The 26296-nt window shown below is 40.5% G+C and overlaps 1 protein-coding gene across 3 annotated transcripts in view; it reads left to right on the forward strand.

Annotated features, from left to right (window-relative positions):
• Positions 1 to 26296, forward strand: part of BMPER (BMP binding endothelial regulator) — a 150422-nt gene that overhangs the window by 91218 nt on the left and 32908 nt on the right. For all 3 annotated transcript variants that reach the window (XM_010226532.2, XM_088521370.1, XM_088521369.1), the window contains 3 exons: positions 1719 to 1764; positions 10277 to 10606; positions 16340 to 16676. In XM_010226532.2, coding sequence (XP_010224834.2) covers positions 1719 to 1764; positions 10277 to 10606; positions 16340 to 16676 — 713 coding nt within the window. The remainder of the gene's footprint in view (positions 1 to 1718; positions 1765 to 10276; positions 10607 to 16339; positions 16677 to 26296) is intronic.

The raw sequence follows: 26296 nt of genomic DNA on the forward strand, positions 1-26296 counted from the left end.
AGCAATAATGGGTTTCCTTATTCTACAAGACAAAAACAGGATCTCATGCCAACATGGTGGCTCAAGTAACCGGCCTCAGCAGGCTGCCTTGGAGATTCCAATTTCATTTGAATTCTTGCCACTTCCAGCTTGGCCGATGATTTCAACCCTTTTATTGAAAGACAGAGGTAAGGCTACTCAGTGCAGCGTGTGGCATTCAGCTGCACCTCCTTCACTAATGCAAATAAGCATTGCCAGGCTTAATATTTCTGTCTAGTCTTAATGGTTCTTCATTAAGGGTGTTTCATCCTAGTAGGTACTTGATAGGACTCCTTGTTGCAGCCTGGTTATTCTTTTTGCTCTGAGTTCCTGGTAGCCACACAAATCTCTAACCATTTCCTCCATAGCCAGATAACTCAGATCTAACCCATTTCTCAAGTCTGAACTTGAATCACATCCTTTCTGCTTACATTCAGCTACACACTCAAGGACGGGCTTGCACTGAGCTTTTATGCCTTTGGGAGGACAGGCAAGGGCACTTAGCACTAAGCTGTCTTTCCTAGCACTGGGATCCATTGGGAAGGACTGTGCTCCAGCTGATATTTTGCTCCTTAGTCCTTCTCCATCTTCACAAGCTCTTCTGCGCTGCTGTGTGTGTTTTGGGGGAAAGAAAATCAGAGCTCCATTTGCTTGCTCTTCCTGGCCGCTCGTTGCTCGTCTGCTTGGTGGGGAATGGCACCATTGGTCCCGAGGATGGAGTGTTCTCAACCTCATTGGAGGGGGGAGTCCATGCCCGGAGGCCGCCCAGCTCCATATGCCTCCTACTAACCTGTTCAAGAATGTGGGTGAGCTCCAATATCACTGTAGGCTCTGTTATAACCCATGCCAGTTTTCACTTGGAAAACGACATCATTCATGCTGAAATTTTCCAGGCCTATTACTTGAGGGTTGGTTTTCGGTAAAATCAGAGAGGCTATCTTTTAATTCAGTGGAAACTAAAAAGGAGCTCGAACGTGCGTGCATGCACAGAGGTGGGTTTCCTACTTCTAGCCAGCTGCCTCTTAGATACAACTGTAAAGAAAATTGACCTCGGCAGAGCGGTAAGTAAAGACTCAAGCTCTTGGTCCCTATTGCTATAGTGAGACCAGAGTGTTTGCTTTTAGATTTCACACTGCTTTGGAGGTGTGCCCATTTACTTCATTGGGGCACTTGGTCTATGATTTCTGAGTTGGTAATAAGATTTGCTAAGAGATATCACAAGATTTACCTGTGAAAGGAATCTGGCCAAACTAGACCCATATCAGTGCCTCCTTCATTTATTTTTCTGCAAAAATGAGTGGATTTTTTTGCTTGTTTGTTTATTTTTTTTTTCAAAGGGTGAGCATAAGAAATGTGCTTTATGCATTTTGGGAGGTGGGGGGAAAGTAGTGATCTTGGTAACCAAATGACTAGTTTGCTTTAGATACATGAATACATGAGTCCAGATTTCTCTCACACTCTCTCTAAAGGGAAAAGTGGTAACAGAGAACCCTTTTAGTATTTCATTTCTTATAAAGCTGCCAGGAAGCTCTTTGAATAGTTCTGTCTGTTTTTAGCACCTGATATTTGAAGCTGTAACCAGGGCATTGAGTTCAAACACAACTTGAACTATTTTCAAAGGCTAATCCAGCCTTACAACATAACACAATCATTGCTCCAAAAACCCTTTCATTAAATCAGCTTGTCTTTCTCCCAATTAGGGTAAAATCCTGAACAGAAAAGGATGCTGTCCTATTTGCACTGAAAGTAAGTTCTTTCTTCGCGTTGTTTAAATTCTTTATTCTTTCAGAGAAAATAATTATACTAGAATTATATTTGCATTTCTACCTTTCTTTTAGAGGCAGCTAAAGGGTACGTGGGTATAAGTCTGTAAACTTAAAATGAATGTCAGGAGTATTCTTTTTTCTCCAAATGCCACTAGTTTTGTCAAATTTAACGTGTTATTCTTGTAGAATATAGTTGGCCTGTGAAATCTGAAACATGGGTAGAGATGATACCTTTTATACCTGTAAATAACACACCTATTTAGGAGTGGAGAAGCATTAATCAAAGTATGTATATTATCCAAGACCTTGGCAGGAAAATTTGACAAAGTTAGAGAGGCATGCAGAAAATAAGACATAGTCTGTGAGAGCGATGGAAAACAGGAATAAAACAGGAAGCTCTTCCTCTGTGATTAGTGCAAGTATCGCCTTTTTATCCTTTTATTCTTCATTTGAGGAATGATGATCTTATGATCATCACTTGTGATCTCTCCTGGTCGTCAGATTACTTATCCAAATACTTAACTGTATACTTGCTCTATTTAAGTAAACAGGGAAACCAACCCTCACAGAAGTATTGGGATATAATTACATGTGTCATTAAAGACATGTTTAAGTATTTTGCCAGCTAGAGATAAACTGCTAAAATGGGGCTTTATGATTTGTAGGAAAGCATCTGAAATTTATATATATATATATATATATATATATATATATATAAAGGTTTTTAAGGAGAATGTTATCTATTCTTTTGTTTTAAGGGAAATCGTTTTTGCTGATTGTCTCGATTCTGTGTGCTCTTCATTTGCACAGACAGTATATACTAAGTATATTCTAAATATACTAAATCCCTGCTTCTCCACTCTGTATCTCAATTATTTTGAAACATTTAGTAAATGTAAAATAGTACAATAAAAAAGTAGTAAAATAAATGTTTTTCAGATTTTCAGTACCTGAATGAAATATGTGTGGCATAACCTCAGAAGGTCTTGAGACAAAGAATACCAGGGAGAGTGAGAAATGAAAGAGAATTCAACTGACCAGCAGTTGGTTCTCTGCATGCTAAGTTTCAAGGGTGAAGAGATTTCCAGGGACCTCTGCTCAAATATGACATATCATTATTATCATGGATTAATTCATCTCAATCTTACCTTTGTTATTGTGTTTCATTCTCATTTAACTTTTCTTATGCAATCTCTTATAACATGAAAAGTGTTCCGTGGGAGGGAACTGTGTTCTGTGTAAATTCATGGACTCATGCACGAGAGAGTCTCTTCTGGAAGGGGTTAAACAGTAAAGTGACTCCTTCAGAAGTGCTATTAGTGAACTGTGAATTGTGATAATTATTTCATGGGGGGAGGAGGCAAAAAAATATACATGCTGAAAGTAAAAATAGCTCATCTAAGAACCTGGTAAACAAAAGGTCAAAGCTTCTGGAAATATAAAAAAGAAATGGCCACAGCTATAAGATGTGAAATTAAAGGCACATTGTCATCAGCCAACAGAGTATCTGAAATTTGTATACCTGCTATGAATTAGGTGACAGCTGTATCTTATGTTTGATTTTAAAGAACAGTCATATTTGGCCATGAGCAAGTGTGCAGAGAGGTTGTTAGAACCTCCATAGATAGAGATGAGATAGATCCTAGAGATAGGATAGAGATGCCAGCATCTCTGGGCAGTCTCTGCCAATGATTGACTGTTTTCATGGTGAAAATTTTATTGTTTGTGTCAAGCTGGAATTTCTCCTGTTTCAGCTTACCAGCTCCTGCAACCGTGCGACTCTGTAAGAGCCTGGCTGCATCTGCTTGGTAACTTCATGTAGCTGTCAGTAGGCTCCTATTAGGTTCCCATGAAGCTTTCAGGTTAAACAAACTTGTTCCCTTATGGGTTCCTCATGGTCTTGACCATACTGCCCTGGCCATATGTAAGGCTGGGAGGCACGTTGCAGCGTCCCTCAGAAAGTGTGCTGGTCTAAGGCACGTGAAACAGATGGATCTTTTTCTGGAGGGGTGTCTCAGTATGGACCTGCCTGGTTTTTGGCGGAGTGCTGATGGTGAACTCATCCTGAGCTTTTATAATCATATGGTCATTCTCAGCTTTTATCAGGTAATGTAATTAAAGTCCTTAAATACCTACTCTCATACCTCAGTAATAGGCATCAGTGTTTTAACAGTTGCCATTTGCAAGGAGCCAATTCCACCCTTGCATCAGAAATGCTGTAAATCTCATCACAACATTCGGGCAGGCCAAAGGCAAAATCATAAGGATTTCAGTGATGATCACTATCTATCTCAGATAGTCCAGTAATTAAAAGCTTTGCCAATTCAGCCCATTTCAGATGAGATAAGATGCACGTACAAAGCCCTTTCCCCCTCCCACCCACACATGCTGATTCTCTCTCCACATATTAACCAGACATTTTTGGCGGTCCAGCAGATATTAATTTTCCAAAGTAAAAACAACATAGGAGGTACAAGAACATACTGTACACAGGAGAGCTTTGAGTACAGTAGAAGGCAGCCAATTTCTATGAAGTGGGTCAAAAACAGTCACGTTGTTAAAGGATACACTTTAAACTTAAAAAAAAAAATTATTTTTCAAAGCAGTTTGCTGCAAAGAGAAAAAGTACCTCGTCTCCTAAAGGGCTGGCAAGTCCCTTTTGTCTACTGTTGCTGAAGTTAACTATGGTTAGTTTTGGCATGTTGCTGCTTCAGCTCCATGGCTGGTGTACAGTTATCACTAATTAAACACAGTGGTCATACCAGTGGAAAATTCAACAGTTTAGTTTATCCTGCTGTAAAAATGTAATGAAATGTACTCTTTCAGCTTGATTTTGAAAAATCGTCACTGACGTCAGTTCCATAAATTAGTAATCCTATGTTAGAGCAAGGTCATTTTCATATTAAAAAAAGAAATCACTAAGCCTAAGTTGACTCTCTCAATCTAGACAAAGAAGAGCACTTGCAGGGGAAGGTAAATCTTTTCTTTTTCCTGACATAGTACAATTGATAGCCCTTTTCTGGATGCAATGTGAAAGTTTCCTATTGAAACTATGTAGCTGTCAGTTTATCATGATCAATAATCCTGATATGATCGTACTGTCACACTGAGTCATTGGAAGAATTGACAAATTGACAACTGGAGCTAATGTCTGAAGTCACTAAACTCAAGAATATTCAGATCCAACCTTAGAAGTAAAAGATTGGTACTTCACCTGCTCCTTCATATTGATTATTTTTCATTTGTTTTTACAGAAATGCTTAAAAATGCATGGCTTTTAAGAGGAGAGAGAGAAAAACAAGGAGAGAGAGAGGGAAAAGAAAAAAGGGGATAAAAAAGAAAATGCAGAGGTACATAGGTAGCTATAGTGCGGGGACCTGGCCTCAAGGATCACATAGGTTCCTGTGGTTCTATTTGTGATGTTATTTCCTTAGCATGGAGAAATACATCAAAAAAGGACTGCAATTGTTTATTCATACTGAAATGCTGCTCATGGTTTACCTCCTCAGCCATTTCAAGTGTGATGGTCTACTGTATAAATATGTATTTGGACAAATTGGAGCTATTTTATTTATGAAATAGACCATAAAGACTCCTGTGGAGTCTTTGACACCACACCTTGTAATGTGTATTATATCAAGCTGCACTATGCAGCAATTATGAGGAAAGTAGTCTATGGCTATGCATTTTTTAAGAAGAGCAAATGAAATTCTATTATGAGTGTTCTGTAGCTACTTTTCAAAAGTTAATAATGTGTTCTGTTTGATTTAGGGCTTAATTCAGGATATGGTCTAATTGCATTCAAACTTTCATTTTGTTTTTAAAAAGCTGAGACTTTTTGAATTATAGATGTGCAATCAAATCACCCTTAACTAGTAAACTTTTATTTTTTCCTCCTTCTCCTTACTTAGAAAGTGTCCAAACCAATTTTAGTTATAATTTAAAGTATATTTTTCTTGGCCACTCTTAACTAGCTACAAGCCCAGAAGAGTGTGACCAGACATCTGGACATCTTGGACTTCAATTGACTGCTCTGATGTCCTGAAAAAATAAAACAAGTTATTCCATGAGCAGCAGATCTAACAGAGCCTGGTTTCCTATGGATTTGTGTCCCATTTCCTTTATACCCCAACAAATAATAAAACCAGTGAAAGACAATATATCCTGTGGCTGATCTGGAGATACAGTTGTGCTAATGTGCTGGCCAACCAATTTGCTCCTGCGCTTTGGCCAGTCACGACGTGTGCTGACTGTCTGGCCTCTATGGAGCATTACATATAAAGGGCTAAATGTGTTCTGGCTGGTGGTTAGCACACTGGGTAGGAGGCAGGAAGGTGCTTTTTTGCAGTCACTTATCTGTATCTCTTACCTCACCTCATCCCGTGTCTTTTTCCCCCCAAAACTTTCTAGAAATAAGTTGTCTTTGATGCTTTTATTCTTCTGTCAAATTTGGTTCAAACTGGCCAAAAATGCATCTTGTCATGTCATAGTTTGTTGCTTTTTTTTCCACTTAGAGCACACTAAAACTCAAGGAATGCTTTTTGTTGTTCGATCCAACTTTCTTTTTTGCATAGATAGTTGTGTTTTCAAACTCTGTGCTCCTTGTCTATGCTTACCTTCCCAGCAAAGTTAGTATTGTATTAGAATTGAGCACTATTCACAATATAGAAGGAAAACAGTCCAAGAACCCTACAATATTCACTTTTGCACCTGAATATTGTATTATTAGTTTGCTTGCAGGCTTTATATTCTTTAGGTGGGAACTGAGCAAACTGCATGAGTCATGCGTGATGTTTAAGACTGTCAAATGTAAAAGGGTGAAGGCTGTATATGGTTGTTTAAAAAAAGAATGTGGAAACTGCCGAGCTCCCAGAAGTTCTCACTGAAGCCAGAAATTTTGAGAGCTGATTTGGGAGCTTAAATGTGGGATTTCCAAAAGAGGTTTAGATGTGTTTTGCAGCCAGCTCTCGATAATGTTTAATCAGAGTTGAATGGCTTAACTGCATCAGGCCCTTTGATGCTGCAAAATATAGTTTGGGGCCCTCTTTTACAAACTGGAGCCTTTCAGGGTCAGAGTAAAAGCAGGGATATATTTACCTTCATGCAAAAGTGTGTGCCTGCAGATGAGCAACAGATCAACCATAAATGCTAGGTTTGAAACTAAAAGGCAGTGGTTCTCCACACACCTTGTCAAAGGATGTTGTAGATGTTAAAATCTATCTGGGTTCAAGAGGAGACTGGATAAATTCATAGAAAAGAAGACTATCAAAGGTTACTAAATAAAGAAGAAAAATGCCTCGTTCAGAAAGCCCCTAAAAGCTGAAAACAGTTGGAAGCTGGCAGAGTCTTAGAGGAAGTATCTTGTCCATTTATTCTTTTCTAACCCCTGCCTAGAACGTAAGAAAGAGCTGACAGGGAATCAGAATAGCCACAATAACCTGGCAAGGATTTACTGTAAAGAAAAAAAGAGGAAGATATTCCCCCTTCTGTGCCTTATTAGTGCAAACTAAACTCACACTTGTGTTGTGTACCTAGCTTTGGTGATGATGTGATTGTCCAACCCAACGGAGGAGCAAGTCTCCCACAATACTAACTAGAGAACCATTGATTCCCGTAGATCTCAAAAGCAGGCAAGCAGAAGGGCTGATTTGTTTAAAAAGGAAAAAAAAACCATAAAAATAAAGGGGCCAAATCATAAAACATTATGTGTTTGAAACCCTCCCAAAAGGAAATAAACAATCCCAAGCCTAAAAATGGCTGGAGCTTTCTCATGTTGCCTGCCCTTTGCTGTCTTGTTGCACCTTATATTTAAGGTTTCTTTCTAGGTCAAAAATTTCTTCTTACTGGCGGTGTCAAATTATCCCATACTCTCTTGCAGTGTATAGATTTTGAAAAACACTGCAATTCTAACAAACCTTTAAAGATATTTTACATGCTGATATCAGAGAATCAATTATTTGGGTTGTTTTTAGGAGGTTTTCCCTCACCCACTTCCTTGGTCATTAAAGAAAACAGCAAATTTTGGATCAGATATTCAGCTATCCAATCCAAAATACATTCTTTTTTATTTTAACTGCACTGCATCAAGTTGACGTATGATGTGATACAATATAACATAACATAAAACAACATTACTCCGCATAACACATTAGAAATTAAAAATAAATATTTCCTTTGGATACCATTGCACTATCCAATTTACTTGCACATCTCTAAATTATATTTGCTCCTCACAGGTCTTGCCTATTAACCAGTGGCTTAGGTGCAGAACTCCCCCTGCTCCCCCTGCAAGATGTATTAGGTAATAACATGTACAGCATCTCCATTCTTGGCCTCTAGAAGCAGATGAAAAGCAGTTTAATTCACTGAAATCTTCACTGATATTTAGGCTGTTTTTGTTGTTGATGATGATGATAGTTTCCTTGTTTTCATAAAAGTTTTCATTACATTTAGAGAAATATTAAAAAAACCTGAGATAATGAAATAGGAGCTGAACAGGCAATAAAAATATCTTTAATACTCATCATGCAGTTAATTAAATGAGTACATAAATAAATTAGAAGTATATTAGTATGATTTAGTAACATTAAAATCAGATAGTCCCCAGATAGAATCTACAGAAAATTTCCCTGTGGGAAAAATTATGTTGGTGATGCAAACTATATTTTTTGTCTCATTTGAAGTTTGTCAATTATTAAGAAGTACCAAGCAATTAATCTTCCTTGGATTTTGGGTTATTGGTATCCTCATCGGTATCAGTGAGAAAAAACGAGACTCAAAGATGTAGACTGGTTCTTTTTATAGAGCACTCTCTAAATTAGGTGTCTTGCTTTTGGGCCTCTATTTAAAGTCCTTTGGGCCTGATTTCTACAGGTGTTGGTCAACTGTGGCTAATTTTGACTTCAGATGGAGCTGTGAATGTTATGTCCTCTAGAAATAGGAACTTTTATCCCTTATTGCCAGACATAGTAAAATGGCATAATAATGATGCCAAACATAGTTTGGTTTTACTGAAGACTGGTTTAACTGAAGACTTAATGAGAAAAAAAAGCAAGGTGGCAAAGTTAGGTGTAAAGTGCAACTCTCCCAGGTTCCAGCTCTACAGTTGTGTCTCCAGGTGGTAAGGGAGACTGAAGTCAGATTTAAGAGGCCCTGAAGAATGGTTAAGATAGCTATGGGTAGGAATAGGCTGCCAAAGGAGGTTGTGAAGTCCCTAATATCACTACTAGATAAACGTCTGTTGGGAATAGCATAGATATCGGTGATTCTGCATTGCAAGTGGAGAAGAAAAAGTTAATGTCCCTCCCCCCCCCCCTTTTTTTTTTTTTTTTAACTATGCCTCTGTTTGGGAATTCCTGAACTCTTCTGGCTGAAGCAAGTAAAAAATGCCAGAAACAGCCCAGCTGCATTACCGTGGTTCTTCATCTAGGCTGAACAGGCCTGCTGAGGAAGCACCACATTGCACCTCACTGTAGAAATCCCCGGCTTCCCCTCCGTGCCTCCCTCTTTCTTTGTAGTTTTAAACATGCCTTTTCTTCAGCTGTATTTCCAGAGGAACCATTGTTAGTTAGATTTTTTTTTTTTTAAGCAAACAAACTGTATTCTCTTTTATTCTCCCCTCCTTTGGGCTTTTTTGATTGGTACTGTTCACAGCTCACTGATTTCTAAGTCAAATTTAGTTACTGTGCTTAGTTCTCCGTCTAGAACAGGCATCATCTCTCCAGAAAACAGCGTAAACCGCTGGGTATTCAGCTGGCAGCAGCTCTGCACATGTCTCTGCCCAGAGACTCCTCCTTCCAGGAACAGCAGCAGTGAGATGTGGTTGGGAACTGTTGTTATGCCTGGGGGCTGAGATGCGGATAAATGCGCTGCTGTCTGGGAATGCTAGTCCTTGGATCGCACCCTTTTTGAGGTGTGCTGGATTCTCACTGAGCGCAGATGAGCCTGTAGAGCCCACTGTAGTAACAGGATAGATGAGGCAATAGCCTTTCTGATTTGCAACACGAATTTGGGGAAAAGGTAGATGTACTTAGTTTCTAAATGTACAATGTTTTCAGATGTGCTTGTGGGAGATATGGACAGACCCCAGTCCTGCTGACGTGGTCTGAAGGGCTAATAATTTCAGTTGCTCACTTCCCAGATCTATGCAATTTTTTGGTTCTGACGATACTAATAAATTAGTCTTTGCTACCACAGCAGAACTTAACAGCAGGAGATCACACCAAGTAACTTTAACTGTATAAGAAGAATATATCTAGAGCAAGCTACATGTCCAAGCCCCAAATGCAGGCAGCAGAGTCATCTCCAGAGAAACCTTCTCTTAAAAACAGAGAACTTCTGGTTTTGCAAATAGGTATTTCTGGCATTCCTCAGCCGAATCTGACCTGTAGGGACATTACATGAGAGCAACATCCTCTATGTTCTTATAAACTGCTTCTTTTCCCACATTGATTGATCCTGATATGGTGCTTTTGTTTCTCACTCACCTGCAGAGCCTGGAGTTTGCACTGTATTTGGAGACCCTCACTACAACACTTTTGATGGACGGACATTTAACTTTCAGGGAACATGTCAGTACGTTTTGACGAAAGACTGCTCCTCCTCTGCCTCGCCCTTCCAGGTGCTGGTAAAAAACGACGCCCGTCGGACCCGTTCTTTCTCCTGGACAAAATCTGTGGACCTTGTGCTGGGCCGAAGCATTATCAGCCTCCAGCAGCACCTCACAGTGAAGTGGAATGGGACGCGCATCTCACTACCTTGCGAGACACCGCAATTTCAGATCGATTTGGATGGTTATTTGCTGAAAGTGACAACCAAAGCAGGTAGGGCAAGACTGTGTGTGTGCATATGTCTTCTCCTTGAGGAACATCTTAAGTGCAACATGAGCAGCAGTCAGTAGAAAAGCCATAATAGTTGCAGTAAAGATATGTAATAATTCTGTAGAGATCTGGGGATCCCAAAGTGCTTGATAACCCTTTCAAAATCCCCGCAACCTATAAGGAGGCAAATACCAGTTGAAAATTTGAAAATCTTTGTGGGACACTTCCTAAAATATGTTTTGTTCTTCAATTGATAATTAACATCTTTCATATACAAACGTGCCTGTGATTTTCTCTTCCAGTAACATAGGAATGGTATACCCAGGCTTATCATTTGGTACTAATTGAGAAGAACAGGTTGGATATCAGTTCTTAAACATAACAGTTCTTCCTCAATTGCAGACTTACTTTGTGTTCAAATCAAGATTGTTGGAACAGAAAATCCACATAGTACTGGAAGCAAGAGGAAATTGGAAGCTTCAAAGCAACTCCATGTTTTTTACAGAAACATGGAGGGGTAAGAGTAGATCCTTAGGTCTTTCAAGCCCTAGAAAGTGCATAAATTGTCAAAATGCTAAATCAGAAGACTTGCATTTGTTTTGATAAACTGCTCTGAGACTATAGACTTCTGGCAGGGATACATGCTGAGTGACAGGTAAAAATTTCCTCATTAGCATGTGTTAGGCGCTGCTGCAGTCCTGGGAGATTTCACTTACACAGTGAAGCACTGTTTCAATGAGAATAATATTCGCTGTTAATTCAATTAAATGCCATGCGAACGCAAAGAAACTAGTCTTTCTTATGGAGCAGTGTGGTCACAGGCAAGAAGCATAGTCTTAGTCGTTATCTATGATCTTTTTTTTTCGAGGGGGACACTAGCACGCAGTGTTGAGCTGAGGATTTAGACACCTGTTCATTTGTCCCCTGGAAATGTATGCCTGTATAATGTGGATCCCAGCTCTGGGCTCGTTCCTCAGAGTGGCAATGCAGATTTTTGTGGCTGTCTGTAAAACGCACACAAGTTGACCATTATTCACGACCTCTAATTAAAAGCATCTTGAGGGTTTCTCTTTGCAGCCAGCTGAACACTATGAATTCTGGCGATGTGGATTTCATTAGCCAACCACAGGCCAGGGAAAGGTTTTCAATCGAAGATGAATGACAGCTAATCCTGCTGCTATTCCATTTGTCTATGGGATAAGCCTAATAAGTGACTGCACATATTCCTGTCCATGTGTTGGCAGTGGAGTGCAAACATGGCATATGACAACATACCAAACAGGGTGTAATCACTGCAAATTATGCTCTAAATAATTCCTTACCCTAAAAAAGAAGGATCAGATTTCTCTTGCTGAATGCAACATGATGGGCCAAGTCCTTCTTTGCCCAGCACAAAGGCCTGGAAAGCAGCAGGATGGTGTCACTCCATTTTTCGGGGAGAGGATGATGGGCAGAGGCTGCTGAGAGGTCGAGTGTGCCGAGTGGAACTGGTTTAAAGACAAAATGTCTGTTCCACAGGAAATTCTGGATGCTGGGGGAGGGGGAGAGAACTTTCTCTGTTTTAGAATGAATCATACATTTTAAAAAAATATTTACTTTCCCAGTATGGGAGAAAAAATAGGGGAAGGGAAGATAATTAGAAACAACCCAAAACATTGCACAAGTGACAAAATTCAAAATACAAGTAGGCTTGGAAGTGTAGGGTCTCCAACAGCATTCCCACAGCTTTTGCTTTTCCTTTTGCAAAGCTGGGAGCAGAGCCCTCGATAAAGAGGGGAGACCAAAGCTTCAGGAAACCCTGTGGTCCCTGGCTGCAGGGCGATGTGCATGGCAGGGCTGCCCTCAATTGCACACGCTGAGAGGCCAGGCTTCCAGACAGCCCACCAGGCAAGCTGGCAGGAGACCAGCTTGGAGCCCTGCCCGTGTTTTGTTGGAAGCTCATTGAATCTGATATGTCTCCCTGAAGCATTTCGGTTCTGATGAGTTGGCATTTTCCATTGAAAACCTGTTTTGTTGCTAAATTCCTCACCAGCTGTAGCTCTGCATGCCATTCAGCAGCAATTCTGGCACTCTACACTTGCAGGTACTCCATCACAGGTAGAGTTGGGAGGTGCAACAATTTTTGTGTTGAGAAGAGAACAGAGGGTCCCAGGGCTAGTGTTGTTTAATCTGCCCCTCTACTGCGGGAATTTTCCATTTGTTCCAATGCTGATCTTATGTTCAAATCTACTTTGTTGAGGTTTTCTGTACCAAGTTGGCCCTAAGTCTTTAGGAAAGAGTGATTTGCCAGTTCTTGAGGATGCCTTTACCATGAAAAATCATGCAGAACAATTGATGGGAGTTCCCAGCATGTGGAGCTCAGTGTGTGATGTGTATAAATCCAGAAGGAATTTTTTAAAGGCAGTAGAGCACACATTGTGCCAAGTTAAGAAATCAAGTAACAAGTTGGTTAAGGATCCCTCAAAGAAAGAGGAAAATTGGAACACCCTAAAAAGTAACACAAAGAATGTTCCTTTTCTGCACATCCCCAGATGGGACAGATGCTGCATCCTTTGGCTTCGGATCTCGCCAATTACTTAGATTCTGATTCTTGTCCAAGTGAATGGGAAACTCATCCCATTCTCCCTGCCATGGTGGCGGGAAGCAAAGGCAGGGAGTAGGCACCAAGAAACTCTTCCAAACAGTTTCCGTCTGCCAAGGAGACCATTTCAAACATTGCTCCATCGCATAATCCTGTCTGTCACAGCTCTTGCTGGTTTACTGAAACCAACTGAATTTCTTGCATGGGGACAAGCAGAGAGGCACACACTGCATAGTGAAAGCAGACACTGATAGAAAAATATCAGGTGTGTTAGGTAGCCTTTCAGGTTATCCAGAAATGGAGCAAGCTCCATTATGGACAGAAACCTGTCAGCTGTTCATGGAAGTTAGAAATCTTGTTAGCAACCTCTTTTACAATCAACATGATACCATACAGTTACAACTTGCATCTGAGCGCTTCGTAGAATATAATGAAATTAAATGATATTCAAGCCGAGGAAAGTATATCCTCTGTGGTAGTTTGTCTGTGGCTTTCTGATATAAATCTAAAAATCAAATCTCCAGATTTAAAATACACATTTTTATACATAGAGATGAAAAGTTAGAATTTTGTTACTCCTGTGTGCATATCTGGAGTTCACAGAGCAACAGGGAACAAGTAGATTTCATAAACTCTCATAACACTGTGAAGAACACACAAATATTTGGGATAATTTCAGGGTTAACTTTTGTAATGAACACGAATAGTTTCAATGCAAGTCAATTAGTCCTAATTTGAGGAAAAAAGCTGTAAAAGGAAAATTAAGATAAAACCATCAACCTGTCCTTTATGATTGTGCTTAAAGTCAGCAGGTCTGATGGAGCTGATTTGGGCAACAAACTGAATATTACTTTAAAAGCTAGAATTATTTTCTGAAGAGAACTGCCTGAGAACTGGGATCTTGACACTTCAAAGTTTGAAAGTTTATATGCTTCTCAAGTATGGACTAATCTGAGTTTATAGGTTAATGGCAAGGATTTTCTAAGTGCCAGTATGGCACTATTAGTCTCATGCCTGCAAGTCAAACTATGTTTTGTTTTGCTCATGCTGTCAGAAGTAAAGGCAGCTGGAATTTGAATTTGTCCAGCAGTGCTAATGTATGAAGCTCATAATGCAGTTCTCCTCCTTGCCACTGTGCTGGCGTTGTTAGCAGTTGTGGTCTTGCTCAATTTCTCTGTCAGCTGGCTGTCAAATGCTTTTGCAGGAGGATGCAGTGGCCCTATCCATTCTCCGTTTATTAGGGAGTTTGAGACTCTGTTTAGGCATGATTAGCTCAGGGCGTGTTTGTACTATCATGCTTATTCAGAGCAATAAGAGGACTTGACAAAATAGGCTGTAGCGACTGGGTGGTGCAGAATGATTTGCAAAACCTTGCTCGGTAAGTCCCCGTTTGGGTAAAACTCACGTGCTCGGGACCATGCACATCGCACAAGCGACAGGACTGTATGTATGCAGGCCAAAGCGCCCCTTCTATAGCCGTAAGTGCTGCAGAGCCTCTCGCTGTTTTTTGTGGTGCTGGTAGGAATTGTCATAGGGCACAACAGGACATGCTGTCAGAGAAACGTTCCAGCTTTGAACTGAGTCTGTGTGTTAATAACTGCTGTGTTAATTACTTACATGCGCACAGGGCTGGATTTGGATGGTCTAGTGACGAGCCCTGATTTACAAGGGGAAAGGGCCGTGCTAAGGCAGCCCACACATCCAATGCAGAAAACTGGAGCAAAGCCCTGGCCTTGCACCATGGAGTTCAGTATTCTTGGCTAGGCAGGGAGAAGAGGGTAAAAGTCTGGATTACCCCCTTTAAAAGTGGATTCCTGCATTAATCCTTCAATAACCAGTGCTCACAGGTACTTTATGGGAATAAATTAATGTCAGCAGAATGATTTGTGATCCTCAGATGGAAAGCACTACAAAAACGTGAAGTATTAGCAGTGATCAGACATTAGAAATAATTAAAGGTTGTTTCTGGATGGAAGTTAAGCAGTAATTCTTAGTGTTCTTTTTATCCAACACAATATCAAAGTTGTGTTCTTTTGTGAGATATATATTTACTCTTCAGAGGATGGAATTCATTTACATTAAATTCAGCCAGGTTAAAACTGGAAGTTTAGTCTCTCCCTGATGTCTGGGCCTTTCCTTTGTAGTGTTGAAGGAAAGAGAAAGGCATCTCCAGAAGGAAGTTCATCTCTGTGACAAAATTGTTACAGCTGCCTGTAGCAAGAGCTGCCTGTTTCTCTCCATCAAAGAGAGCCCAGGCAGCTGAGTTAAGCTAGACACCTAGCTTTTAGATAGGTAAAGACAGATAAAATGAATTTCACCCACAGAAAGCAAATTTGAGTCTAATGCACAGAAAGTGCAAGATCTTATTGTTAAGAGAATGCAGTAAAATGGATTATAGTAGAGCACTTACCCCCCAGCCACTGGATAGATGTTACATGTCTAGCATCATTCCTCAGCGCTGATGGTTTATGAAGGCTACATTTCTGAAAGGTCGGTCATGGGCTACAGAGTGTTTAATATCTTCTGGATGAACCCTTTGAATCTGATTCAAAATCCTACTTAAAACAGATTTACTCATTTGACATCTCTTTACTGATACCTCTTTTACCTATACAGAGTAAGTTATTGGCTTTGGAACAGTTATATTCTCGCCAAAGAGATACCAGTTTGAGCTCTGCAGACAAGAAAAGAAGGATATTTTCTAGGAAGTGGTCACTGGTCAAGTGCTACGGGGCACAGGAACTTTGGTGTGCCTGACAGTGGCTGAAATTTTGGCTGTAGTGGAATCAGCTAGAAATTTGCCACGGCAAGTTCAATTCTGCAGCGTTTCGCAAGAGCCTTTGAGAAGCATAGGGTATATCTGTCTCAGCTCGAGATTTTCCATGATAACTCCGTGCAATAGTGTGGAACAAAAATAAATATAGAGAGAGACAAGTGCATGGTAATTGTCATTTGAGAAACACTAGACTTGCCAGAAGGTGCTTTCTAGCAAGTATATAGAAATGTAACATTTTGGGAAGAAAACCAAACACTTTGTTTAGGTTCCCATGAATACTCTTTAACTCAGACATAACAGTTTGTAATCCTCATTTTTTTTATATTCGTTTTTCATCTTTCATTCTTATTTTGGCCTTTTCTCTCTCTTTCTTTGTCAGGCTTGGAAATCTCGTGGGATGGAGACAGTTTTGTGGAAGTGATGGCCGCACCACATCTGAAGGGCAAACTCTGTGGTCTCTGCGGCAATTACAACGGGCACAAGCGAGATGACCTGATCGGGGGGGACGGGAATTTTAAGTTTGATGTGGATGACTTTGCCGAGTCCTGGCGTGTGGAGTCAAACGAGTTCTGCAGCCGCCCGCAGAGGAAACCTGTGCCCGAGCTGTGCCATGGGACGGTGCGGGTGAAACTCCGGGCTCACCGGGAATGCCAGAAACTCAAAGCCTGGGAGTTTCAGAGCTGTCACTCGACAGTGGACTACACCACATTTTATCGGTAAGTGGGGCTTCCTGAGCAATGGGAATGAGAGTTGTTGTGCGAGGAAAAAAAAAATGCCCAGAACTGGCAGATCTGAGCTGTTTTCATGCTCTGAGCTGCTTTTTCTGGGAATTAATGTACAGGCTTACAGTTAGATGCATTTTCTGTGTCAGGCATCAGAAGAAGCCAAAACTGGGCCAGTGAAGACCACAGCACTTAAAAATGAGAAAGACCTACAGGCTTGTAAGTGCCTAGTGAAAAAGCACTTTTGGAGGCTGAGGAAATAAAGACAAGATAGAAAAAGTCTCTAAAACTGTTTGTAATGCTCTTTCTAATTTCAAAGTCAGCTGTAAGGCTCTGGCTGACTTTAATTGTTATTGCCTGTGGTTCAGAGAATTCTCTGAAACCAGAAGCTTTTTGAAAATGACTTTATTAAAGCAAGGATATATGTCCCACTGTCACTCGTGCATGCTATGGCTTGAGGGTTGAGAGTTTGAAAGCATAAGACTTAACATGGTGTTTTTGCCCATCCTGTGTTGCGAGCAATGGAAGACAAGCTGATCTAGAAGCCTTGTCTGAGTGAATTAGTTAAGTTATTTTTTTATCTTCAAAAAGTTTCCAGTCTAAACCACAGCTCTTTAATTGGCATGAGTTTATTTGCCCCTCGCTCAGTGAAGAAAATTGTCTTTTCTTTTGATTGCCTGACATAAAAGATGAAAGCAAGCTGAGTCACAGTTGCACGGTGGTGGATGGAGCTGCCTGAACTCTGCGCTTCCAGCTCGCCCCACTTGTGCACATCTGCTCAACTATTGGGTTTATTAGGAAAAGATTTTTAAGATGACTCCATTTCCCATATGAATTGCCTTTCCTCTTCTTGTGAAATGAGACAGAAAGACCTCAGTAGCTTATGGTCTAGTGCTGGGAAATGCTAAAAAAAAAAAAGGGGGTGGTGGTGAAGGTCGTATGACTCTGTGCACTGCTGTGTGTAGTTTTCCATCACCGTGCTAGGGCCCTGGCAAAGAGTGAGGATGATGCTGTGAGCAGGTTACCAAAATGCTTAGGGTTTCGCATGGCAGAGACCCCTCGAGTTGCTAACGCGCTCGCACAGGACCTGTTGAATGCATTTCAGCAGCATTCCCGTCTCCCTTCCATTGTCCTTTAAAGGTAAGTGATGACAACGCAAATGGAAAACAGACACGGAGAGATTTGTTTCATTTTGCAGTTGATTTTTTTTTGTCCCTTTTTTAAAGTAGTTCGTGATTAATTTAGTGGAATACACTTCCTGACACCACAGCAGAAAATGATTTATATTCTGGTGAGAGCAGCCAGAAAAAAATCTCTGCATCCTTGCACACAAGAATTACCATAGAGAATTCCTCTTTCTTTAGAGTGATCAGCTCTGTTTGGCCTGGAAAGACAGTGAAACTGAGCAAGTATTTAATTTGATTAAATCCATTTTTTAGAAGTATATTTTATCCTGAAGAAACTTTTCTTTGAAATGGCTATCAGCTTCTCTCAGAATTAGAAGATTTTTTGCTCTCCTGTAAGTATTGCCAGCTGTTAGAAAGCTCAGCTGAAAATAAAGACATCAAACTAAAAATGTAACCTATAATGGTAAATAATGACACTTAGTAGAATGCTATTTCTGGTTAGAAACTAGAAGACCTGTAGCAAACAATGTGGTCAATGGCCATGGCGCTTTTTCGTACTAGGAAAGTCCTGCAACCAGGTAATGATTCTAAAAGAGAGATTCAAGAAAGCTATGGGAGCCTTTCTAACACAAATCTTTATATACACACACATGCACCTGCACATGCACACACACATACACGTACTTATTAGGTTTACATATTTCCTGGATATTTTTTAAAGAAAACTTGTACTTCTTTCTTTAAAGATGTGCATCTGGAGGAATCAAATTCTGAACATTTGTAATTACTATCAAAAGAGATTTAAATTAACATTTACAACTTTTCACTGAGGTCTCTCACAAGAATGCACATGGTCAGTGCTTTCTAATTTCCTGTTGGGTTTTGCTAACATTTTTCCAAGTCTGCTTTTCTGACTGTGAACATTGTAGCCTCTAGCGATAAGGGAAGTGTAAAAGGCAGAATGTTAGATTCCAGGTTCTTTCTTTCTGGCTGTTCATGTGCTGTTTGAATTGAATAGCTTGTCAGGTTTTACTCTCCATCATTACACATTATGTGATGTTTCCGTTTGAAATTCTGCGTTCTCAGGAGTTAGCCTTTTTGGGCATTCTTGCCTATGTTATCAACATTGCCTCATTTTCATTATGCTGTTCTGTTAGTGACCTGCTGTTGGTAAGAATTCTCAGAAATAGAAATAAACTCAGCAGGAACATTATGAATTAGGGTGTGTTTTCTCCAAATACCAAAAAAGGCAGTGAACAATGCATTGCAAACATTTGTCTGACACCGTGTTAGTGATGAGATTTCTGTGAAGACATCTCAAATTCATTTTAAGACTCATTCTTTTTACAGCTGTAACTTCTCCTTTTGTTAGCCATCCAAAAAACATACATAGCAAGACTGCCTTGACCATTAGGGGCAAAGGATATGGTTAATGCTTTAAAGAGTAAAGATCTAGTTGCATGGTTGTGGGGTCAAGAACAGATCGTTCCTGAGTTTGACATTGATAAATCTTTGGTACCTTATGAGAAATGGTAACATCTTCATGTTTCCCTTAATTCCTATTTGGTTTTGTGACTTTGGCGACTTGCAATTCTCTGCAAAGCACGTTGAAGAATAAAGCACAATACAAGCATAAAAGAAAGGATTTTGAACACGAACATTTTTAGCGTCTAATTTTATACCACTCTTCTATTTCTTTGTTTTATAAGTAAGTAGACACGTTTTATGGGCTTTTAATTGTGGTTTGTTTTGTTTATTTTTGGGTTGGTATTTTTTGTTTGTTTTTAGTGCATTGCTCTGTTGTTCAGTATTTGTGAGTAATACTCTAAAAATAACCCTCCGTGTTGAACTTTATGGAGGCAAGTTCATTTAAGTAGGGAAACAGTTTCAAAATTCCAGGAGATTATAGGAAAATCTGATTGAAAGTGCAATTAACCAGTGACAGTTGTCACTGTTACCACTTGCCTATATGGGTCAGCATCTTCCTTGCCAGAAACAAAAAAGTGTCTAGGGTTACTTAGTATCAGGTTTTTAGAGGGCCCTATTTTGATGATGTGTGCAATAAAGTTTACACTCTGGCTCTTAAAGCTGCTCTTTAATATAAACTATTAATAAAAGATGATAATATAAGATGTGATAATAATAATTTCTAATAATAAATGATACCATTTGAGTTTCTCATGCTGCTGTTAACAAATAGTCCCTATCACTTCATTAGCCAATATTATGGTACTCTTTAAGCTCTTGTATGAGGGTTGGGGGCGGTCAGAAAGGAGAGGTATTTCTGCACTCACAGCTAATGTCACTGGGTGGTTTCACCATGTGCTGAAGCAGAAACCCAGAGGGGATGTACAGACAGGCAGAGGACTAATACACCTAGTATAACTTCTGCCCTCTTTGAGATCTATGCTTTCTACATTTTCTTTTTTAATATGATTTGGTGTTACCAATAGGTTTGGAGTGTGTTATCAGTGTGGTATCCACGTATGACCCATCTCTCATGCAGTTACTGAGTTTATCCCACTGCTACAGTAACACTGGAAAAACCTTAGATGTCTTGTTCTTGCTATAGAGTGGCTATGGCAATTTGAGATTGCAAAATTTATACTCCTGACTTGGCAAATGCCTTTTCACTCTTTTTACTGTTGCTATTATTATATTTTTGACAACAACATACTAATTACTTATCCTTTTCTCTCATGTAATTGTTGTAAGAGATGTGTTTTCTTTTTGAATACCTACCTTTAATCATATTCAATGTTTTATGAAAAGCAGTAATTAACATAGTAATAGCCTCATTTCTTTTAATGAGTTAATCAAATGCATTCAGGAATTGCAAATTTATTTCACTGCAATTCTTGTCTTAAGTGCTTCTGGTGACTGTGCAGACATTGCTTCATCTTAACTCTGCTAATCAGTTTTGTTTCAATTAACTGATTAACTTTAACACAGTTAACTTTCCAATCTTACCGCTTTTTCCTAAAAATCCATTTAACTAGAGAAAATATTATTGTTTAGACTTAGAATATAAATTGCACTGGTGTGCAGTCTATCATCTTCCTTTTATTAAGTAAGTCTGACAATATGCCACTGAATGGCTCCAGAGAGCATGTGAGCTGTAGCATTGCTAAGTTAATTGAGAGCTCTGTTTCAATAGATGGGGACAGAGGGTTTGTGGCTTTGAAGCAGAAGGTTTGAAGGTTTTTTCGCCTGTTAACAATGATGTCCTGCAGCTGTAAAATTCATGTGGTTATGCCCTGATGTTCACTCAGCAGGGTGATGCCTCATCTAGGCTGAAGAATGATTTCAGAAAGGGCCATTTCGAGTGTCAGAGGAGTGGGTGGAATTAGGATCTCTGTAGCCTTGTGTTTTCCCATGACTAAATGATTTATGTCTGGTAGTTAGCAAGCCTCACCTGGTAGAGGTGCCACGGCGTGCATTGCAAAATGCCCCGTGAGAGGTTTCTGCCCACGTTCTGCTTCGGTCCCTGCAGCTTCCCCAGGCAGAGCTGCCTCAGCTCCGTCAGGGTGATTGAGCTGGCTGGTGCTACCGGAAGGGAAGGGAAGGGAAGGGAAGGGAAGGGAAGGGAAGGGAAGGGAAGGGAAGGGAAGGGAAGGGAAGGGAAGGGAAGGGAAGGGAAAGGAAGGGAAGGGAAGGGTGTCCCGGAGCCGTGGCTGTGTCCCACGTGCACTGAACATGGAGTTCTAACTCCCGCACACACCAAGGTAGTGATTTTCCTGCTCCCGTCAGGCAGCCTTGCTAAAGCTGGCCGTGAGTCCAGGTACTAATAGCAGTGTAACCACAGCAGAGAGGAAGTCAGGATGAAGCAATTTATTCAGCTTCTTGGGCAAATTTTCACTGAGCAGCTGTATGGCCTAGGGAGCTTCTGGTTTGGAAAGAATTTTAGAATATTTGAAATTATAATGGTATTTCTTTAAGCAAATCTTCACCAGGATTTGAGTTTCTCATGAACTAGATGCTCTACTTTTCAGGCCACTCTGCTCAGCATCTTTGAGTCTTTCATCCATTTGAGTTGCTCACTGGAGCTTTAGCTGCTTGCTTTACTAAGTGCTTAATAATTCACCATTTCTGTACCAAATAATCTGCTCTATATCCTTCTACTTCTACAAAGTGATCCTTTGCAGAGCTACACAGGAGAAATGTGCAAAGGACTAAGCCTGAATGTGTAGGCAGTGGGAGGGTTGATCTTCCCAAGCCTTATATGTGTGCTTTTGCTTGGGAATACTTTTTGCATGCATATCTAGCCTGACTACCTGCTGCATTTAGTTGACATTACTCAAACCACTTCTGAATGTCAGCCATTAAGTCATGTAGGTGCGTCCTGTGTAATGCCATGATGAACTTAGTCATGTACAGGTAAAAGGCACCGTGACTTACAGTGCTGATGGCTGAGTAATAACAAATGGGAGAGAACTCAGACTTTGTAATGTCTGATGCACTTTGGGAAATCTGGCAGCAAGACCTACGTATATGCTGATGGTGAGGGGTACTACAAAAATACCACAGCACATGTATACAAATCCGTAGATCGCCACTACTCTAAGCCGCCTCCTTGAACTATTTTTCATCTGACGTAGCCAAGAATGAGTGCAAGCTGCCAGAAAAATACTGTTTAGATTTAAGGATTAGAAGTTTGGATTTGGACAAATAGGTTGAGTGGTCAGGGAAGATAAATCTGAACCCAAGCTGAGCTCAATTAACCGCAGATCATGATTCCTCTTCATCTTTCCCTCGCGTCCCTGCCCCTGGTGGGGTATTTTTCACTTAACTAAGCCCCATCCACTTGCGTCTGTTTAGAAAAGTACCTCAGGAATTTGGGGCTAGAAAACATTCTTCTCTTTGTATCAGTGGTTATTACAGCTGTAAAACATTGAAGAAGTGCCAGAGGATTCACAGATGTCTCCTTTCCTGTTGAGGTATTGGGAGTGGAGGGGGTAATGGGGGTGGAAAGGGCTCCAAAATTTGACAAGACCATGGTGTTGGACAGACACCACTCACCTGGGACTGGCCATGGCTTGCTTCCAGTAGAGAAACGCATGCTTCCCCGATGACCCACTTTGTGCTTCCCTATATGGAAAGTTAATGATTTCTTTTCTTTTCTTTTTTTTTTTTTTTTAAGGGAAGATTTTTATAGGAAAACCAGATGAAGCAACATACTGTTCTGTGATTAAAACAGAGAGAAGTATCCTTTGCTTCAAAGAGTGGCATGTCTGGAATGTGTTTGCTTTGCTTACCTAATTACATGATCACAGCCCTACCTGACACTGTGCTCCTCCATTAAATGATATGTTATTTTCTACTGGTTGCAAGTGTAATCTGAGGCTTATTTTCTGTCTTTTCCAGGAAAATAAGTCCATTTGTGATTATTATGCATGCAGATATATAGGTGCTTATTGCAAAAACGTGCTTCTGCCTAGTAACTTCATTTGGTTTTGGTTTATTACCTGACTCAATGAAATTCAAGTCAGGTGTTTCATAACAAAATACGGCCTTCCTCCCTGCCCACTGTCTGGCAGATGTGAGACTCTATATGTGAAAATGGAAGGTCATTTTGGTTAAGGCAAAATCGATCCCGCCGCACGGCAGGACAGATTGGGAAGGGAGAAGAGGGAAGACATCTAAAAGAAGACACAGGATGTTGTGAATGTGCTTCTTGCATGTCTATATGGACCGTGTATGCAGAACTTGTTCTCGCCTTATGTGTAAGAGAAGGTTTGGGTTATTTTGTCTGCTCTCTTGGAGTCCCAGGTTAAAATCTTGGTTCATCAAAGTCCCTGGCAGTTCTGCTGTCTTTAGGGGACAGGTTTTCATCGTTGTGACTGTTCCTGTCCTGTGCAGGATTATTAGCCTAAGTACACAGGATTATTATGCATTAGTAATCCTGGGCCAGCCTTTCCACACTTTGCTGTACCACAGGCGACTTAAGAAGCTCAGAGACAGAGGGTCCATTCTTTAGTAGAAGCCAAAGTGAACTGTGCTCAGATCTGGCTTCCCAGATCCTGTCTGGCTGCTCCTTTCTTGCTGGATGAAATCTAAGGGATGGCTTTACAAAGCAGAAAACCTAATTTATCTGCCCCAGGCAACTGAGTGATCCCTTCTGTGTCTCGCTAATTTGAGGTCATTTGTGGTTCTTTCTTCTTAGCGGTATGATGTTAATAGAGAAAGGCTGCAACTCTTAGGCCTGCCATCTCTCACATTTTTTCATGCTTTTAAGCATACCGCAGGCATAACTTTTTAAATACAGTTTTTCACCTCAAGTATTCTCCTTAAAACTGCAATCTAAAAATGTCACTATGTGCTAGGAACAGCATTTAGCAAGATACAGACACATCCCTGTCATATACACTACATGTATTTTTGGGAAAGGCCCTTTCTTTATATTGTTCTCTGGAAAATATCCCTGATGTCTCAGTAATATAATACAATGCATGATTTTTAGAAGGAAGAGAGCAGGTGTGGGGAGGAACTGATAGAAAAGCATAGTGATATCCTCCCTGGTGAAAATGTTTTAAAAGACTCCACCTGCCATTTCGTGCAAGCTCATTTCAATCCCAAAGCAAAAATGCTGGCTGCTCTAAAGTATTCTTTTTAGCTGTGAAAATATACCCCAGTTTTTGGAGGGATGCGATTTTAAAAAGTTGTCATCAGAGGAAATCACCCTATGTCTCTCTCATATACCACAGAATTTTAACTACAGCTGCTACAATATCCAAGACCTCCGTTCGATTTCATTTTAATTAACCTCTGAGACATGTTCACAGGAGGGCTTTGTTTGCTTGTTTGTTTTAATTTAATTTTAGATTTTTATGTTTCAAGCTTATTGCAATATTGATTTTGAAATCCAGAGATGCTGAGCTGAAGGTAATGTGTCTGTTTCAGGGAATAAATAATGCAGGAATGCAACCCCTTAGATCTCATCGCCTGCGTTGGGCAGAGGCTTAAAAGTGCTACAAGGAAGAGGAAACCCACCCACACTGTGGCTGGCCAACTGTGCCATGTCGTATACGATGAAGAAATCCCTTTCAGGCTCCTGAGATGATCGGTTTACATCTCAAAGCATGAAATTTTAATTACCTCCCTTTAACATGCATAACTGCAACGCTACTATATTTCAGCCCCTATTTTAAGCCACCTGCAGTATATCCTGCTAATTAGACACACAGCAAAGATGAACGAGGGTGTTTATAATAAGCAAATAAGATGAATTTGTGGGAAACGCTTTAAAAATAAGCTTAACCTAATCCTCCTGTTATTCTTATGAGTTCATCTATGCTTCTGGCAGGCTAGCCAGACAAAGCAGGACGTGAGCTGTGACCAGCACAAAAGACTCTTCTGTAGAGAATTTGCCTCGGGAAGGTCTTGAGAGCTGAGAGCCACTTAGCCGGCCCTCGCTGTCGGCCCGTGAACTGACTCGCAGCATGTGAGGGGCCTGCTCTGCAGGTTGTGTGGGTTAGCATTAGCTGCAAGCCTTCTTGTGGTCATTTTCGGTATCTGAAGGTTTTTGCCACAGTCTCGCTGTCCTTTCCTAAATCTCACAGGATAGACATAAAGTCTGGAATGTTCTGGGATCATTGGGGATCCCTGTATGTCAGCTTTTTAGTAACAGTTTGCGGTATAAAGATTATTCCAGGGAACTACAGAGAGGACTGTGCTCCTCTCCTGTCCGTGTCCGTATAAGCTCATTTTATGAATAGAGGCCTGTGGGTCCTGTACTTGCTACTTGCAGGCTATACTCTGCTTGCTCGGTCAGGTGTAGAAACTGAATTGTATTCCTCTTTACTTAGGCTTATTTTTTCCTTGTGATTATACAGGAACATATATTTGTCCATCGCAATATCTAATCTTAGCCAAGATACACAGCACATGCTCTTAAGTATGGGTGTGTGTGCCTTGGGTTCACTTGCCCTTTAGACTATTGAGATGCCACTTAGAAATTCATGTTCATAGCTCTGCTCTCATAAATGTCTCTCAGACGGCGTCATCAGAGTGGGCATAGACTTATGTTAACAGAGTGATAAGGCTCAGGACTGGGGCTTGCTGGTGTCACCCTGGAGCAGAGAGAGAAAGTGCCTCTAGACCCGAAGTATATTACACATCCAATCCTTTCCTCATCCAAATGGAGGATTCCGCATATGTGATAGCAGGTACTGCAATTTCGCGTCTTCATCATGATATACAGAGGATAAAATCATTTAAGTCTCTTCCTGCCTCCCCCACCTAAGCCAGCTGAAATTAAAATTGGTGGGGAATGTGCTGGGAATACTGAAGGGAGTTGGAGCCATATGTTTTCTTGCATTCCTGGGTACTCCTACAACTAACATTCTGTTTATATAATATTCCTGAAACATAAAAGCTAAAATAAATCCAGCATGTGAAAATTAATAACAAGTCATTTCTCTTAAGATCAGTCCAGAGGAAGCTGTCGTAAGTGTTAAGGTATTCAGACAGCTGATTTTTGTACATCAG

The sequence above is a fragment of the Tinamus guttatus genome, unplaced genomic scaffold (assembly GCF_059628265.1).
Source record: "Tinamus guttatus ecotype Peru unplaced genomic scaffold, ASM5962826v1 Tinamus_guttatus_pri_ptg000119l, whole genome shotgun sequence".
Taxonomy (NCBI): Eukaryota; Metazoa; Chordata; class Aves; order Tinamiformes; family Tinamidae; genus Tinamus; species Tinamus guttatus.